Source organism: Miniopterus schreibersii, assembly GCF_964146895.1.
Source record: "Miniopterus schreibersii genome assembly, chromosome: Y".
NCBI lineage: Eukaryota > Metazoa > Chordata > Mammalia > Chiroptera > Miniopteridae > Miniopterus > Miniopterus schreibersii.
The window spans coordinates 522,313-539,902 of record NC_138120.1 but is presented as its reverse complement, the minus strand read 5'-3'; the positions used below and the strand labels follow the sequence as shown (position 1 = coordinate 539,902).

The following is a 17,590-nucleotide window of genomic DNA, read 5'->3' as shown; positions in this document are numbered from 1 at the left end:
CTGCCCTTGGGTGCTGAGGAGGAGCAGATAAATGTGGGAGACCCCTGCAGCCACTGAGGGCCCCTGCTCAGAAACCTTTCAGGAAAGAGGCCTTTCTCACCTGAAATCCCCTCCCACAAACCCTAGGTCTGTCCCCCCCATCTTTCCTGCGGTAACCATGTAGCCTCAGTTTTCCCTCCAAGGAGCCCAGGAGTGACATCCCTGATACATGCCCTGCCTACACCTGCCTTGGCTCTCCAGCAGAACCCCTTACAAAGGGAGTACAGGTGTGTCACCATAAACTGGCCTAGTCTGGACCTGGCTGGAGGTGGGATTCTGACCTCCTCTGGGCTTGTCTCCTGGGGAATGGGGTTGTAGCCCAGTGGACCCGAGCCTGCTGTGCTGGGGTGTCCAGAGTCCTGGCCTAGGAGGGCAGAGCCTGAGGTTCCAGGACCTCAATTCACCCACAGTGAGGTGGTCAGATTAGAGGTGACATTTTCCAGCCAGCTTTACCCAAGGTCAGCTGCCACCTGCAGGCTACAGGGCAGGACAGCCCTCACACCTATGTGGCTCCTGCCTCCTCAGCAGAGGGACCAGCTCCTGAGCCCCTTAGCCCTGCCTTAGCAGCAGAGTAACCAGGGACTTGCTCCCCAGCTGTCTGTCCCTGGAGTTGTGCCAACACGTGGGTTCTGCATTGGGACCTAGTTCCAGCCCTGTTCATACTCACCTGGCTGAGAATGGACCAGTTAGGTCGCCCAGGCCTTGCTTAATTAGCAGCTCACCAAACTCAGATCAGATCTGCCCTTGGCTCCCAGGGACATTCTGCAAATTGTGTGTTCTTGTTTCCTGGGTGGGGGAAGGGGGTGTCACAGCCAGCAGCAGTTGGCATTGGAATGTTGGATAATTTCTGCCCCTCACATACTGGTAATGGGAGGCATGCCAGTAAACAAGGTTAAACATTAGAGGTCACCTTCCAGGTAAACGCCTCGGGCACTGTGTCCTGGGAGCCCTACCTGCTTGTCCCAGATCCAGGCTCCTGGGGGCAGGTGTGTGGACATCAATACCCTTTTTCGTGGGTTCACAGGTGGGTGTCCAGTGTTTCCCCAGGGAGGGCTCTATGTTAGGAACAACTCTTGGGGCAGTGGGGTGTCCATGGGTCCCCTGCTTCCCCCTCTGGACACATTATCTGCTGCTCAGATGCTTGCCCCTGGGGTGCCGCAGTGTGTGCCAGTATGTGAGGCCCTTTGTTATGTAAAGAATGCAAGGGGCTTATGAAGGGCAATGCATCCAGAAGCGCCTAATAGACTGGTTCTGGTCAGGGCACATGCCCGGGCTCTGCGCTCAATCCCCAGCAGGGGGCGTGCAGGAGGCAGCCGATCAATTGATATTTCTATCTCCCTCTCCCTCTGAAATCAATAGACATTTTTTTAAAAACAACAACACATAATACAATTAGACACCAGAAATCCACAGTGGGCGGCTTGAGGACTGGAAGGGGTGAGGGGTGGACGCCAACTGCAGGGGCCCAGTGAGTGGGTTGAAAAGCACTTTATTTCGTTTCTTTCTGGTGGTAGCTCCGGTGAAAACTGCATTTGGGTTTCCTGCCCCCTCATCCTGAGGCCACCAGGCTGTGTAGGTGCTTGGCCCATGCGGAGAGCCGGGTCCAGGGTCACTTTTCCCTCAAAACCTGCACCTCAGCTACAGGACACTCCTCTTGGGTGGGTTTGCAGTCCTCCCAGGCCATCTGCTGGGTGAGAGAGGGAACTCCAGGTGGGTGACAGGCCCCCCTGGAGGGCAGTAAATGCACCCTCAACAGCTCCCGGGGCCTGGCCCATCCAGAACTTGCCCCAGCCAGGGCGCAAGGGGCAGGGGTCATGGGCTCCTGGGTCTGCCAGCCTGGCAGGTCCCCTCATGACTACCTCTCTGTGGTCATAGGTCGGGAGCCCACTCCTCCCGTGGCCACCACCCACCGGGGCCATCAGATCTGCACCCCACTCTGCACGGGGCTGTGGCCACCTCCCCAGATTCATCCACCGCAGAAGCCTAGACATACCATCTTCTCATCCTGAAAGTTGTCACCTGTGGGGTTCTTCACACGAGGGATGGGAGGGAACAGCATCTTCAGCACCGAGTACCTGAGAGAGATTCACCTGAGCCCCAATCCAGCACCAGCGTTCATTTCCATCCAGGCGACACAGGGACCCTGGGGGGAGTCAGGCCTCCGAAGTCTCTGTTCCTGCCCCCCAAGAAAGTAATCGTAGTCCTAGCCCCAGAGGAGCTGATACCTGCATCTTTATAAAGACCAAGGTTGCCATGGTCCCCTCCCAACAGCTTCTGCAGGAAGCCGATTGTCCCCTACCTGGAGCTGTGGCCAGTCCACTCCTAAAACCTGGCCCCTTCTCAGGGTGGCTGGGAGACGGGGGGGAGGGTGAAGCCAGAGCAAGCTGGGGGCGGGGGGGAGGGGGGAGTTTTTGCAGGGCTCCCCTAACTAGGCTGAGCATCAGCCAAATGGAAGGGACCCAGCCACGGGAGCTGCGGTCACGAGGAACAGGCCGTAGTAACGCTGTCCCTGGCCTGCTGCCCGAGGGGTAGGGGAAGGGTCCCTGAGCCATGTCCTGAAGGATACTGGGGGCTGGGGAGCAAAACTGGGGATATAAGGGGACATGCGAGTGAGCCTGGCTGCAGTCTCCGACTGCAGGGTCTGGGGAGGGAAGGGGCTCCGAGGATGCTGCGCTGGGGACCACGGGGGCGCGCGCCCAGGCAACCAAGGCCTCCAGGCGCGCGCGGGAGCGCATTGAGCTTCGCGCTGCAGAAAACAGACCCGCGCCACTCACCTTTTGCATAAGAGAAGGGCCGTCCCCACGGTGACCAGCGTGGCCAAGGCGATCAGCGACGAGGTCAGCCAGATCTGGAGGAACGCGTTCTCCTCGTAGTCACACACTAGGGGATGGAGGCAGAGGGGAGGCGTCGGGCGCGCTCTGGCGGGGTCAGGGAGGGCGGTGTCACGCAGCCGTGGGCATTTCCCCAGGGCCCCGGGACGGGGTTTGGGGGGGCGGGGGGCTAGTTCAGTTGGAACAGCGGCCACCTGCGCGCAGGGGACCCACGGGAATCCTTCCAACTGGGCGCGGCCCTCGAAGGTAGCCCGATGCCCCCATCTGCAAGGGACACTTGGAGCTACGACTACACGCATCGCGTGCACTCAGGGACCCCTGGCAGCGCCAAGATTTTCAAAGACTCAGCACCTGCCTCTGGGGCGTCAGCCAGCCTGTGAAAGAGTCAGCCACTCCCAGGGGGAGGGGCCGCGCCCTGGGGTGGCCTAGGGCAGGTGAGTATGCGCTGCAGGGGAACTACCACCTCCTGCGCCCCCTCCCTCAATCCTTGAATTTTATATTATGTCCATCATGGGTCTTTTCTCATTAATTTTTATTTTAATTTTAAAGACAGCATTAAAAGATATTTATCTTGGTAACTGAGACTTTGGGCAACGGCGACCTCCTCGCCCCCTAGCGGACAGGCGGTCCTGTGCAACGGCTTGGGCAGAGGACGGCAGAGCCCAGCGGCCAGAGACAGGGGAACCTGGAGGGAAACTGAGTCCAGCAAGGGAACGCAGCCCAGAAGGGCCAGAGGCCAAAGCTCGGGCTCAGGGGCAGCAGGAGCCTCACCCAGGTGTCCATGGAGCCTGATAAAACGCACCCTGGTCTGACGGTATCTGTAACCCATGGGTGAGACCAGAGCCAAAGCCAGGAATCTGGAAGCAGGCCCCAAAGGGAGGGCGGAGAGAAGGCAAAGGGGACCTGTGTTTCCACCCACCCCTGGTCCAGCACTCCCAGGCTGTGCTGATCTACCTGGAGAAGGCTCTCAGACCTGCATCTTTGGATATCTCAGTAATGTCCCTCTGTAAGGAATAGATGGGAGTTTGGGATCTGCAAACCAAGCCTGCAGGGATCCCCAGCGATAGAATACCTCCAGGAAAGGACTAGGACTGAGAGTCACACAGGTTACAGGTAACCCAGGTGTGGCTTAAAAGGCCAGGAGCCCCCCAGAAGCTGCAGAGGGGCCTGGAAACTATTGTCCCCACAGCCCCAAGTCCCCACAGTCCCCAAATCTAACGACACCTTGATCTTGGAGACCCAGCCTCTGGAACTGTGAGACCACAAACATCTGTTTTTTCAAACGTTCCAGTCTATGGGACTTTGTCCTGACAGCCCTAGTGAACTAACTCGGGGCTTATGATTGTGAATGTTATGTGCCAACTGGGCTGGGTCATGGTACATAGGTCTTTGGTCAAACAATGTCTAGATGTCACTGGGAAGGTATTTTTTAAAGATGAGATTAAGCCCTTGCTTGTGTGGCTCAGTGGTTAGAGTGCAGGCCCATGCACTGGAGGGTCACTGGTTCAATTCCCTGTCAAGGGCTGCAGGTTCAATCATCTGCCCCAGTCGAGGTGCATGTGGGAGGCAACCAATCAATGTGTCTCTCTTACATCAATGTTTCTCTTTCTCTTCCCTTCCCTCTCTCCCTCTCTTCCACTCTCTCTAAAAAAATATATGGAAAAAAATATCCTCTCATGAGGGTTAACAAAAAATAAAATAAAATAATTAAAATAGATGAGATTAATAGTGGAATCAGTAGAGGATGGGTAAAGCAGATTGCTCTACATACTGTGGGTGGGCCTGGACTAATCAGTTGATGATGGGGGGTGGAATTTCCTGATGTGCCATCTGCGGAACTGGACATTCCTGGAGTCTGGGGAGTAGTGGTGGAGGGCAGGGCTGGTTTCAGAACAGCTCAGGGAGAAACCACAGCTCTCATCCTGCAGGAATCTTTCTAATTAGGCACTTCCTGGAGCCGTACCCAGAGTGACTTTGGATAGCAAAATAGGACCCCATTGCTTGTAACAGCTGTGTTATTCCATTGCCCTGATGTCTCTTAGTGGGAACATCTCTGCACTCTGCCTTCCCATCGGGTGAGTTAAAGGAGCAAGATCCCCTGTTGTCCTCAGAGCCCTCTTTGGGGATGCAGAAGGTGGTGGAGTGACACCCCTCTCCTTTGGGGGCAGACATCCCAGGAGATTTCAAGCCGGGAGCTCCAAGCTTTCTTGAGGAAGGTCAGTGCCCAGGAGGGAGAGAGAAAGGGCACCCCACTCACCAAAACGCTGGGGGGTGCTCCACTGTCCAGGTGATTTTAACATAGTCAGGGCTCTGATTCTCACTGTGAAGGTCCCAGGGTTGGTCAGCATGAAGGAGTTTTTCAACGGGGCCTATCGATTCGAGGAACAAAAAGAAGACAAGGCCACTCCCATCAGCGGAGAGGGCAGCACAGGAGCCCTGCCATGGGTGGAGAAAGCCCTCCCCAAATTCTTTTGTGGGAATCCCCTCTCCCAGGGCCTGCAAAGGTGACCTTGTTTGGAGATAGCAGCCGTGCCAATTTGATGGGTTAAGAGGAGCTGGGCTGGAATCTAATGAACAAAGTAAACTGACGAACAAAAAAGATCCAGAGACATAGAAGCATGGAACAGACTGAGTAATCTCAGAGGAAAGGGGAGGTGAGAAGAAATTAACCAAAGAACTTATATGCATTTATGCATAACTCATCAACACAGACAGTAATGTGGGGAAGGCCTGGGGAGGGCCAGGAGCAGGGTGGAGGGGTCAATGGGGGAATAAGGGGGACATCTGTAATACTGTCAACAATAAAGATAAATTAAAAAATAAAATAACAAAGCCCGGCCAGGGTGGCTCAATGGTTGAGTATCAACCTATGAACCAGAAGGTCAGGGTTCGATTTCCTGTCAGGGCACATGCCCAGGTTGTGGGCTCCATCCCCAGTAGGGGGCGTGCAGGAAGCAGCCAATCAATGACTCTCATCATTGATGTTTCTATCTCTCTCTCTTCCTCTCTCTCTAAAAAAAATGAATAAAAACATATTTTAAAAAATAAAATAAAATAGAAAAAAAACACTAAAACAAAAGAGGAGCTTGGCTGGAGCAGAGGGGCCCCTAATCCTTAAAAAAAAGGGAAATTAGGACACAGACAGTCACACAGGGCGGTGCCCCTTGGGTATTGGATTGATGTGACTGCAAGCCAAGAAATCCCCAGAAGTGGGGGAGACAGAGAGACCTGGAAAAGGTCCTTCCCTGCAGCATCCTGAAGGAACCAGCCCTGCAGACACCTTCATCTTAGATGTCTGGTCTCCAGGACTGGGAGACAATTAATTTTGGTTGTTTTAAGACACCCGGTTTGAGGTATTTGCTACGGCTGCTCTAGGAAACTAAGGTCTCTGGAGAGAGCCTGACTAGTCCCTGCCAGGACAGTGGGGAGATACCTGTGCTCAGGGGGAACCCATGGAGCCCCTTTCCAGTCTCAAAGCTAAATGTTCTTTATAGTCCCTGGGAGGGAAACAATCCTTGGCTACCTCCCCGAGTCCAAGAGCAGTGGTGCAGGGGGCCCTGCCGGGTGGAATGCTGCCCCCCCAAGAAAGATTTGCCTATTGGAATTTATGAACAGGACCTTATTTGGAAACAGGGTCTTTGCAGATGGGATTAAGGGAAAGATCTGAGATGAGGGTCAGGGTGGCCCTACATCCAAGGACAGGGTCCTTGTAAGAGACAGAAGAGGAGACACAGACACAGAGGAGAAGCCTCGGGGAGATGGAGACAGGGAGAATAGGGGAGAAAGAAGACAGAGAGAGAGGCCAAAGTTAATGGATGCTTGTGAAATGCATGGACCACCTGTGTGGAAACATGCACTTGCTGGTTAGAGCTCACAGTTTGGTGACTTTTCCACCAAGTTCAGTGCCTGGCCCAGGCTAAAGAATTTCGGGGTGTGTGTGGGGGGGTGACCTCTGTGGGCAAACAGCAACAGCTGTGAGCTTCATCTCAGGGACCTGGGTTCCTCTTTCCTCCACATGGACACTGCTGTGAGGGTGGGTGCCCCACGTGGGAGAGAGTGGTGAAAATAACCGACTTGCACCTGGCGATGCCCCGGGCAGCAAGGCAGGGTCACTCACCATCTGGATGAAGGGAGGATCGGAGCGCTGCAAGACACAAGCAGACAGCCATGGGTGCCCGCACCTGCCCTCTGCAAGAGCTCCCACTCATTTGAACAGGTGTGTGTTTAGGGAAACACTGGGTATGAAACTATGGGTGTTGGAGGATAGGATACATAGTATCGTATGTAAACTGATACATAGATGGAATATGTAGGAATTGGGTATAAAAGGAGCAGTCATGGAGGATACATAGTATCGTATGTAAACTGATACATAGATGGAATATGTAGGTAATTGGGTATAAAAGGAGCAGTCATGGAGGATACATAGTATCATATGTAAACTGATACATAGATGGAATATGTAGGTAATTGGGTATAAAAGGATCAGTCGTGGAGGATACATAGTATCGCATGTAAACTGATAGATGGAATATGTAGGTAATTGAGTATAAAATGATGAGTAATGGATGATAATTATCATATGTAAAATCAATACATAGAAATGATAAATAGCCTGGCTGGTGTGGCTCTGTGGTTGAGCATCAGCCTATGAACCAAGGTTGCTGGTTCGATTCCTGGTCAGGGCATATGCCCCGGTTGGGGTCTTGATCCCCAGTAGGGGGCGTGCAGGAGGCAGCAGATCAATGACTCTCTGATCATTGATATTTCTCTCTCTCTCTCTTCCTCCCTCCCCCTTTCTCTTTCTGAAATCAATAAAAACATATTTTAAAAATGAAAAATAAAAAATAAAACATAAAACAATGCAGTGGGTATAGTTTCCAATTGCTGCTCTTTAAAAGTATATATATATATATATATATATAGATAATTGATTATAAAGTGATCAGTAATGAAGTATAATAATAAATATAATAAATAAAAAAAGAGGTATGAAAAGATAATTGAGCATAAAGTATTGATTAACTAAAAAATACTGGTCTTTCTTTTGAAAATAAAAACAATAGCCTTTTTAAAAAGTAGTTTTAGGTTTGCACAAACATTGCATATACTCAGTATTGAGTATCAATAATAAATAAATGTAAAACACAAATAATGAATATAAGTAAACAATTGGGTATAAATTACCAATTACCTGAAAAATACTTGGCCTTTTTAAACATTAATTGACCTGATTTTTTTTTTTTTAGCAGTTTTGCGTTAGCAGAGAAATTGAGGTTAAGCAGCAGTTGAGAATAAATTATACATGAGTCAATAAATAAACATAATGAGTAGATGAAAGTTAATAATTTAGTGTAAAATGACAATTAGCTCAAAAATACTTGGCCATCTAAGTCCATAGACTTTAATTTTCTTGAAGCACTTGTAGGTTTACAGAAAAACTGAGTGTGACCTAATCCATAATTGGGTGGAAATAATAAATCATAAATAAATACAAGTAAGTAACTGAGTGTGGGATACTGTCAAGAATATTTTTTCCATTGATTTTTTTTAGAAGGAGTGGAAAGGAGGGAAGGAGGGGGAGAGAGAAAAAAAGAAACATCAATGTGAGGGAGACACATTGATTAGTTGCTTCCCACACACAAAAGCTAAATTCTTTTATGGTTCCTATATTTTGTGGGACGTGTTTTATCCAACCCAAAGCCCCAGACGACAGAGGCTCACAAGAGGATCCTGCTGGGGCGAGCGTTTACCTGCTGTATTTCAAGTTTGTAGTCGAAATTTTTGTGGAAGTGGCTCGACATGTTCCATTTCATGAAAGCAAGAGACTGATTGCAGCTCACTGTTATCTTGGGTGCAATTAATTTCTCTAGTAGAGAGGAAAAAGACACCAACAAAGCCCCAAAAAACACTGATCAGTAAAAGAAATAAAAATAGTTTCCCCAGAGACGCTTTGAAATGGGCATCCCACAAATTCGGGGTGGAGGGCGGGAGAGAGAAAATATTCCTTGAAGGGGCTATGGAAAGTGGGGGGTTGGTGGGATATGAATGGAGAGAGAGGAGAGACACATGATAAAAGTGTGTTGAGCCCTGGGTGGTGTGGCCCAGTGGTTAGAGTGTCCACCTGCACACCGAAGGGTGGATTGATTCCCAGTGAAGGGCACAGTACTTGGGTTGCAGGTTTGGCTCCCCACCCCCAGTCGGGGCACACGTGGGAGGCAATCAACCGATGTGTCTCTCTCACATCCCTATTTCTCTCTCCCCCCCTCTCCCTCCCCTCCAGAAGCATCCTGGGCCCTTACTCACCGATATCCGGTAAAAACGTGATTAATTCAGAGCAGGGCACTGTGGACTCGTTGCTGGTGCCCCTCGCCAGGAAACGGTACTGGCCTTCGGAAAACTGAGAGACGTCATCAAACTGACACTGGATGTGTTGCCCCAGCTCATTCGCTGTGTAATCTGAACACTCCCACTTCTGGTTGGTACTGCAGAAAATTGGGCGTGATTAAGAATTGGGCTGGTGTGGCTCAGAGGGTTGAGCGTCATTCCCACGAACCATGAGGTCACCGGTTCGATTCCCAGTCAAGGCACATGCCCGGGGTTGTAACCTCGACCCCCAGTAGGGGGCGAGCAAGAGGCAGCTGATCCATGACACTCTCATCAATGATGTTTCTCTCTCTTGCTCCCTTTTCCTTCCTCTCTCTCTAAAATCAATAGAAACATATTTAAAAAAAAAATGACCCAGTGCCTCCCATGCCCAGGACACCCCAGCCACGCCCAAGACTGCACCTACTTCACGTTTTCCAAGTAGAAGTAATACTGGACGTCGCTGGGGGCCTCCTTGCCCACCGCCCAACTGCACGTCAGGAAGTCCTTGTCGTGAACTTGGCAATCCAGGTTCTGGGGGGCTGCCTCAGGGTTCCCTTCTGGGCTTGCAAAGAAAATAACCAAAAACAAGTCCCTTTGTAGGGTCACGCGATGATTTCTAGATCCCTGTGAATTCCCAAGCAATTGTAAGAAATGATAACAGAGACGTTTTGCGTAGACGTTAAGCAGGTTCCCCCCCCGAGTGAGGCAACACCTTGCAGAACTATCATCCAGGATGTTAATAGATATACACTCAAGAGACAGGCCACTTCCACCCTGGCTGGCTGTGGCTCAGTGGTTAGAGCCTCGGCCTGTGCACCAAAGGGTCATGGGTTTAAGTCCGAGTCAAGGGCATGTACCTGGGTTACAGGTTAGATCCATGCGTCTCTATAACATCGATCTTTCTCTCTCTCTTTCTCTTGAAGCTACAACCCTGGAGATTCATCCAAGTGAAAAGTAATGGTTTTTAAAAAAACATGTTTCTAGGGATTTTTAGAGAGAAAGAGGGAGAGAGAGATAGAAACATCGATGATGAGAGAGTCATGGATGGGCTGCCTCCTGCAAGCCCCCTACTGGGGATGGACCCGGCAACCTGGGCATGTGCCCTGACCAAAAATCGAACAGGTGACTTCATGGTTCATGGGTCGACGCTCAACCACTGAGCCACGCCGGCTGGGCTAAAAGTAATGATTTTTGATATTCAGAAGACTGACTCATGATTGAAAGCAAGTAAGAAGCAAAAAAAAAGAAAGAAAGAAAGAAAGAAAGAAAGAAAGAAAGAAAGAAAGAAAGAAAGAAAGAGAAAGAAAGAAAGAGCAATTTGCCCTCACCTTGCTTGGGATACTGGATCCACGTGGAAAACGTCTCACCGTCAATCGTAGTGACTTTAACAGTGTAGTTGGATGGTTTGCACTTGGGAAGCACATAAAACTTGCAAAAACGATTTTTTTTGGCCTAAGACAGATATAGGAATGAATTGTTTACAGAACAGGCTTAGAGTGATACTGGTGATATTTAGATTTTTAATAAAAACTGTAGTTCTAGAGAAAGACAAGTACCCCATGACCTCACTTATATGTGGAACCTAAAGAACAAAATAAACTGACAAACAAAATACATCCAGAGACATAGAAGCATGGAGCAGGCTGAGGGAGCTGAGAGGGAAGGGGGGGTAGCAGGGTGGGTGGGGAGACATTAATGAAAGAATGTATAGGAATATTTGCATAACCCATGGACACAGACAATTGTGAGGTGAAGGCCTGGAGAGGGGGAGACATGTATGATCCATGTGTCTCTAAAATCAATTTCTTTAAAAAGCATATCCTTGGTGAGGGAAAAAAAATCTCTAAAAAAGTTTCTAGAGACAAAAGAAACATTTTCATATCAAAAAAGTAAAGAATCGCAATAGCATTGAATGTCTCAACATTAACTTTGGTACATAGATTACAATAAAGCAAGGCCTTGAAATTTTTTTTGGGGGGAAGGAAGGAAATTTCCTTTGGTAGAATTCTATACCCAGCCAAACTATCAATCAAGCGTCAAAGTCAAATACAGATATTTTTTCAAAGACTTCAGGTATAAAAATATTTACTTCCGCCTGACTGGAGTGGCTCAGGGGTTGAGCACAGACCCATGAACGAGGAGGTCACTGGTCTGATTCCTGGTCGGGGCACATGCACAGATTGCAGGCTCCATCCCCAGTAGGGGGCGAGCAAGAGGCAGCCGATCAATGTTTCACTCTCTCATCAATGTTTCTCTCTCTCTCTCCCTCTCCTTTCCTCTCTCTCTCAAATATCAATAAAAACGTATTTTTAAAAAGTGGCATTGGAATTTGCTACTGGGGATCGAGCCCACAACCCGGGCGTGTGCCCTGACCGGGAATCGAACCGACCACCCCTCCAGTGCAGGGTGCTAAGCCCACGGAAAGCGGTTTACCTTTGTGTTGGACCTTGAATTTATGCAGCACTCTATGGCCGAAACATTCCCGTGGATGTCCCAGGTCAAGCTCTTAGTTCTTGGATCCATCCTCAAGTTCTTAATCGGTGGGTTTGGATCTGAAATATTTATAGGTTACAGTTAGGAGACTTACCCAGACGGTTAAACCGGCATCTCGGTGGGAACTTCTGTCTCCCGTTGAATTATCCGATATCGTGGGGGAGTCGAGTTCTACCCAGATAAGTGATCCGCCGGAGCGGGCAGGCTTCACGAATCAATAGCACCTTATTAATCTCATGAGCTCACCCTGCCAATGACGGGGGGAAATTCACAAGAGCAGATCGCTTCTACCATCCCCATGTACATGATACTGATATTTTACAACCAGGTATCTCCTAGTAGTTTATTTTCACTGAGAACTGATACCACCAAATCCGGGCATAAATATCTGTCTCCCAGTGTGCTACACGGAGCATGCTTTCAGAAAGGCTTGCAAATTGTAGTAGAATATATATAGGGTGTCCCCCCAAAATGCTTACACACCCTTTGAATCATGATAAAGTCGGCGTCTATAAACATACAGTTCATTTTCAACATTTAAAAGGATCTACAGAAATGAATAATTTTTTTTGTCAACACCTGTTATCAAACAGGTGACCGTTCTGGTCCAGGCCCTGCTGATAACACGAAGCAATGGACTTGCAAACATCAAGGATCATCTCATGCTCAGCTGGTGTGGCTCAGCAGTTGAGCATAAACCTATGGTCTAGGAGGTCACGGTTCGATTGCCGGTCAGGGCACATGCCTGGGTTTTGGGCTGGATCCCCAGTCGGGGGCGTGTAAGAGGCAGCCGATCAATAACTCTCATCATCGGTGTTTCTCTCTCTCCCTTCCTCTCTCTGAAATCAATAAAAACATATATTTTTAAAAAATTCCACACCCAATTGGGATTAAAACACTCAGCAAACTGAGTTTTCTGAAGCAGAAAAACATTAACCCCCATTTGGGATTAAAAAAAAAAACTTTAACACCCGTTTTGGGTGCAAAACTCAGCAAACTTGGAATAACAGCAGACTTTCTTACCCTGACAAAAGAAACCTATGACAATCCTGGTGCTAATTCATACTGGGCAGTGAATGACTAACCACATCTCCTTAAATCGAGGCATCTGTTTTCAACTTTTCCATCCCCTCGGAGGCAATTTCACCAAGATTGGAGTTTTAAGGGACTTTAGAGGGAAACGCTTAAGCTTGTAGAGCGTCTTGGCTGTTCCCTTTCAGCTTTAGGAAGTTTCTCTTAGAAAGCAACTAATTTCCTGCCTGTGGTCAGTGATCCAACTAATTTCCTGCCTGTGGTCAGTGATCCTAGAATACCCACGGGCCTGGAGTGACCACAGATGTGGCAACTGCTTCAAAGCTCGGAACCCAGAGAGGAGCCCCGATAATTCTAGGACCTGCAGGTTGGGGAGGGGGGGGTCTGAGGACTGGAGGAAACTCCCTCCCGGACAGACACCCTGCATCTCCAGGCCCTGTCTTGCCCCCGGTTGCAGCCCCATGACCAAGCTCTTGTCAGTGACGTGGCACCGAATCCACGTGTGGTGCTGACAGCTCTGCGTGGATCCTGCAAACTCCTCCCAGGACGTGAAGAGCCACCGTGAAGGTTCCCGGCCATCGGGTGAATTCCCTGAACGTGCTCATGAGCCTTTATCTGGAAACAGGGCCTCGGCAGGTGGGATGGGGTGAAGGCTCTGGGATGATTGTTATGAACTGAACGTGTGCGTGTCCCCCAGATACGTATGTGGAATCCCTGGCTCTCGTGGGACGGCGTCAGGAGGTGAGGGCTTGGAAAAGCGATCAGGGTTCGCTGAGGACGTGAGGGTGGGGCCCCCACGACGGGATTAGTGCCCTTCTGAGACAAGGCGAGCCCTGCTCACCTCTGCCCAAGCAAGGACCCAGCCAGGAGGCAGAAACTGGGTTCTCACCAGGGACCAACCACAGGCCACTCTGATCTGGGACTTGCAGCCTCTAGAACTGCGAGAAATAAATGTTTCATTTTTTTAACCCCCCCCACTCTGGGGTATTTTTGGGGTAGCAGTCAGAGCTGAAAAAAGAGCATCCCCCAAAATAATAAAATAAAATAAAATAAATAAAATAAAATAAAATAAAATAAAATAAAAATAAAATAAAATAAATAAAATAAAATAAAATAAAATAAAATAAAATAAAAACGGCACCCCCAAGAGATGTCACACCCTCCCCACCAGAGCACAAAACACCGGCCGTCCACTCCCCTTTGAGGAAGGAACCCACGTGTGAAGGGTTAGGAAATATTGTGGCCGTAACCTCAGCCCACAGCATCCTGGCTGATGCAATCGCCCAGAGCAGATGGGGATGGGACTTTCAGGTTTTAAAAATACCTCCTTTATTCTGAGATGCTGGGACTACAAATTTATTCCCCTAACTGTTAAGAAAAAAAAAATATATATATATTTATATTTATATTTATATTTATATTTATATTTATATTTATATTTATATTTATATTTATATTTATATTTATATTTATATTTATATTTATATTTATATTTATATTTATATTTATATATTTATATATTTATATTTATATTTATATTATTTATATTTATATTTATATTTATATTTATATTTATATTTATATTTATATTTATATTTATATATTTATATTTATATTTATATTTATATTTATATTTATATTTATATTTATATTTATATTTATATTTATATTTATATTTATATTTATATTTATATTTATATTTATATTTATATTTATATTTATAAAATGGAGCCCCTTGAAAACAAAGCTGCCACCCTGGTGGGTTTGGCTCAGTGGTTAGAACATCAGCCGGCAGACTGAAGGGCCTCGGGTTCGATTCTGGTCAAGGGCATGTACCTGGGTTGCGGGTTTGATTCCCCGCCCCGGTTGGGATGCGTGAAAGAGGCAACCGATCCATGTGACTCTCTCCCATCAATGTTTCTCTCTCTCTTTCCCTTCTACTCTCTCTAAAAATCACTGGGTTGCTGCCTTCACTTCGAGCTTCCCAGGGGCGCCCCAAATTCTTGGCGGTCTTTGGTTTCTGGGCGCATTACCCCAATCTCACCCCCTGTCATCATGTGGCTTCCGAGGGCACGCATGTGTCCAAATCCCGCCCCGTCCCCCCGATTTTTTGTTTTATTAATTCTCACCCGAGGATATTTTTTCCCCAATCGCCTGCAAATACAACCCATTCACTTTCCTGGAGGCTGGAGCTGCAGCATATGAACTGAGTTGGGACAAAACTCAACCCATCACCCTGGTTTTTCCACGGTCGTTTCCCTTCCCAGGAAGGGAGCGAGGTCACGAGGGTAAGGGGTCAATCCTAGGCTCTGTCACCTTGGCTGCCCCCAGCTCCATGTCCTGGCTGTGGTTTGCACTAGTCCTGTGAAGGTCCCACTGGGGGTATGGGGTGGAGGGTGCGCAGAAGCCCTCTGTTATCTCTTATAATTGCATGTGACTCTATCGTAATCTCAATACCAACGGTTTCGCCCAAAACAAGACACCTGCACAGCGTAGGGGGTGCGCCTACCTTGGTCCCTTTGCAGCAGACAGGAGATGGGCGTCAGGAGCACCGGCAGCCAAAGCAAGACCATGGCAAGGGCAGTGCCCATGGGAGGGAGGGTGGTAGCTGCCGGAGGAAAGAGAGATACCCAGGGGCTGTGGCTTCAAGGACGGGAGAGGGAGGCCAGGAGGGTTCAGAGCTCAGGGAACCTCGTGCTGGGAGAGCAGGTAGCTCGTTGCAGGAGGAAAGGGCCTGGAGGTGAGTGTGTGTGTGTGCGTGTGTGTGCCTGTGTGTACACTCATGTGTGCATGTTTGTATGTATGTGTGTACATGTGTGTCTGCGTGTCTGTTCATCTCTGTGTATATATGCGCCTTTGTGTACATGGGTGCATGTGTGTGTGTGTATATGTATGCACATGCCTGCCTATGTGCACAGTCTGCATGCATGCATGCTTATACACATGCGTGCACATTTGAGTGCATACATGTGTAGATACAGGTGTGCGCACGCCTGTGTCTCCATGTGTGCACACACTGCATGCATGTGTGTGCATGCGTGTTCATGTGTGCATGCATGTGCACATGTTTATGTGCCTGCCTGTGCACACACGTCTGCATGCATGCACACACGTGTGTATGCAGGTGTGTGCGTGCCTGTACATATGTGTGTATATGTATGTCTTGTGTGCATGCACGTATGCACCTGCCTGTGTGCACGCATGTGCGTGTGTATACACAGGTGTGTGCACTGGTGTATATGCGTGTGTGCACATGTGCATGTCTGTGCACTCGTGTGTATCTATCCGTGTGCATAGGTCTGTCTTCCAAGAGCTCCCTCCCTGGGGTTTGAGCTTCCTCTAGGCTCTTGCCCCATCCTGACACCCGGAAAGCACGCTCCAGGAAAAGCACCAGGAAACCCTGTGATAATAAAGCCGTGGAAGGAAGTTCAATTAATCATACGAAATCAAGGCAGAACAAATTTCCTGACTAGACCGAGTTACTGTAACTAGACCCCGTGCGGTCCCAACATCCCAGCCAGGGCTTTTCCCCAGGTCCCCACAAATCCCTCTCGACCTTCACCCAGGTGGCAGCCTCCCGGGCCCGCTGGGTCACGGCTTCTCCTCTCTATCTGCGTCTCCTTTTGTGTCTCTTATAAGGACCCTGTCCTTGGATGTAGGGCCCCCCGACCCAGGACGACCTCATCTCAAACCCTTCCCTTCATCACGTCCCCAAAGACCCTGTTTCCAAAGACGTCTGAGGTCCAGGGGTCCCAGGGCCGAGCGCCCTCTGGGGGCTCCAGGGGAGGGTCCTTCTGCCCCTTCCAGCTTCAGGGGCTCCAGGGGTCCCAGGGCTGGTGGCCGCACCCCTCCCACCTCTGCCTCTGCCTCCACGTGGTTTCGTTAAAAAATCATCGCTGGCGGGTGGCTCCGTTGGTTGGAGTGTCATCCCATGATCCAAAAGGTTGCCAGTTCCATTCCCGGTCAGGGCACCTACCCAGGTTGCAGGTTCAGTCCCCGGTAAAGGTGCCTATGGGAGGCAGCCAATTGATGTTTCTCTCTCTCTCGCTCTCAAAAAAAAAAAAAAAAAAAAATTAATAAAAAAGCATCCTCGGTTGTGTACGAAAATATTCATAAATAAAAAATTAAAAACCTGCCCCCAAATCCACTTTCATCATATACTCTCTGAATGCCGCACGCCAAGCACATAATCCCTGTAACGATTATTATTTTGACCCCTGGCTTTGAATCCGGGGTGTGTGGCCCACAGACGACACCTCCCCATGGACCGAGTCCCGTTCCCACGCCAGTGTCCCCGCGGGATGGCCCTTGTGGGGTACCGAGGATAGCGGCCGAGCGCCCAGCCTTCTCCCCATCACCCCACCTGACACCTGCGTCTTACCTGGCAGGTAGAGTCCAGTCCCCTGTGAGTCAAGGAGCCCCTCCTGGCTCCAGTCCAGGTGCCCTGGGATCGGGGGGTTCCCCCTCTGGTCCCCTCACTTCTGTCTTCTGTTTCCCAAGCTGCAAGAATCGAAGAGAAACCAAAGCTTGTTTTTTCCCAGTTCAGCTTTTTATAGAGTCTGGGTGGTGCCCCGCCCCTGGCCACCAGGCCCAATGAGGGTCCAGGTGGCGGGTGACCCGGCGGGTCAGGGAGCCCTGCTGTCCTGCCCCGTCTCAGAATCTGTGGGTAAGCGGACTGGACAGACGTGCGCGCTTTCCCTGAAATCAAGCCTTTTCCAGAACCATCGACCGGCCGCGTCCTTTCTTCGCCTCCCCTTGTTCCCGTCGGTTGTAATTCTAAGTTTCGCTCTCCGTTCAAAGGGACTTGAGCAACTTCCTGCCGTGGT

General features: G+C 49.3%; 1 protein-coding gene across 1 annotated transcript; it reads right to left on the bottom strand.

The window, feature by feature from the left end:
• Positions 1-1,513: 1,513 nt before the first annotated feature.
• LOC308552003 (interleukin-3 receptor subunit alpha-like) lies at positions 1,514-17,210 on the bottom strand. Its single transcript, XM_081126945.1, has 12 exons — positions 17,146-17,210; positions 15,274-15,372; positions 11,673-11,791; positions 10,568-10,691; positions 9,664-9,796; positions 9,177-9,355; positions 8,624-8,739; positions 6,988-7,014; positions 5,128-5,239; positions 2,814-2,919; positions 2,033-2,114; positions 1,514-1,723 (listed from the first exon to the last, which is right to left on the bottom strand). The coding sequence occupies exons 2-12, from the start codon at positions 15,353-15,355 to the stop codon at positions 1,649-1,651; spliced, it is 1,155 nt and encodes a 384-aa protein (XP_080983071.1). The 5' UTR covers positions 15,356-15,372; positions 17,146-17,210; the 3' UTR covers positions 1,514-1,648.
• Positions 17,211-17,590: the final 380 nt, after the last annotated feature.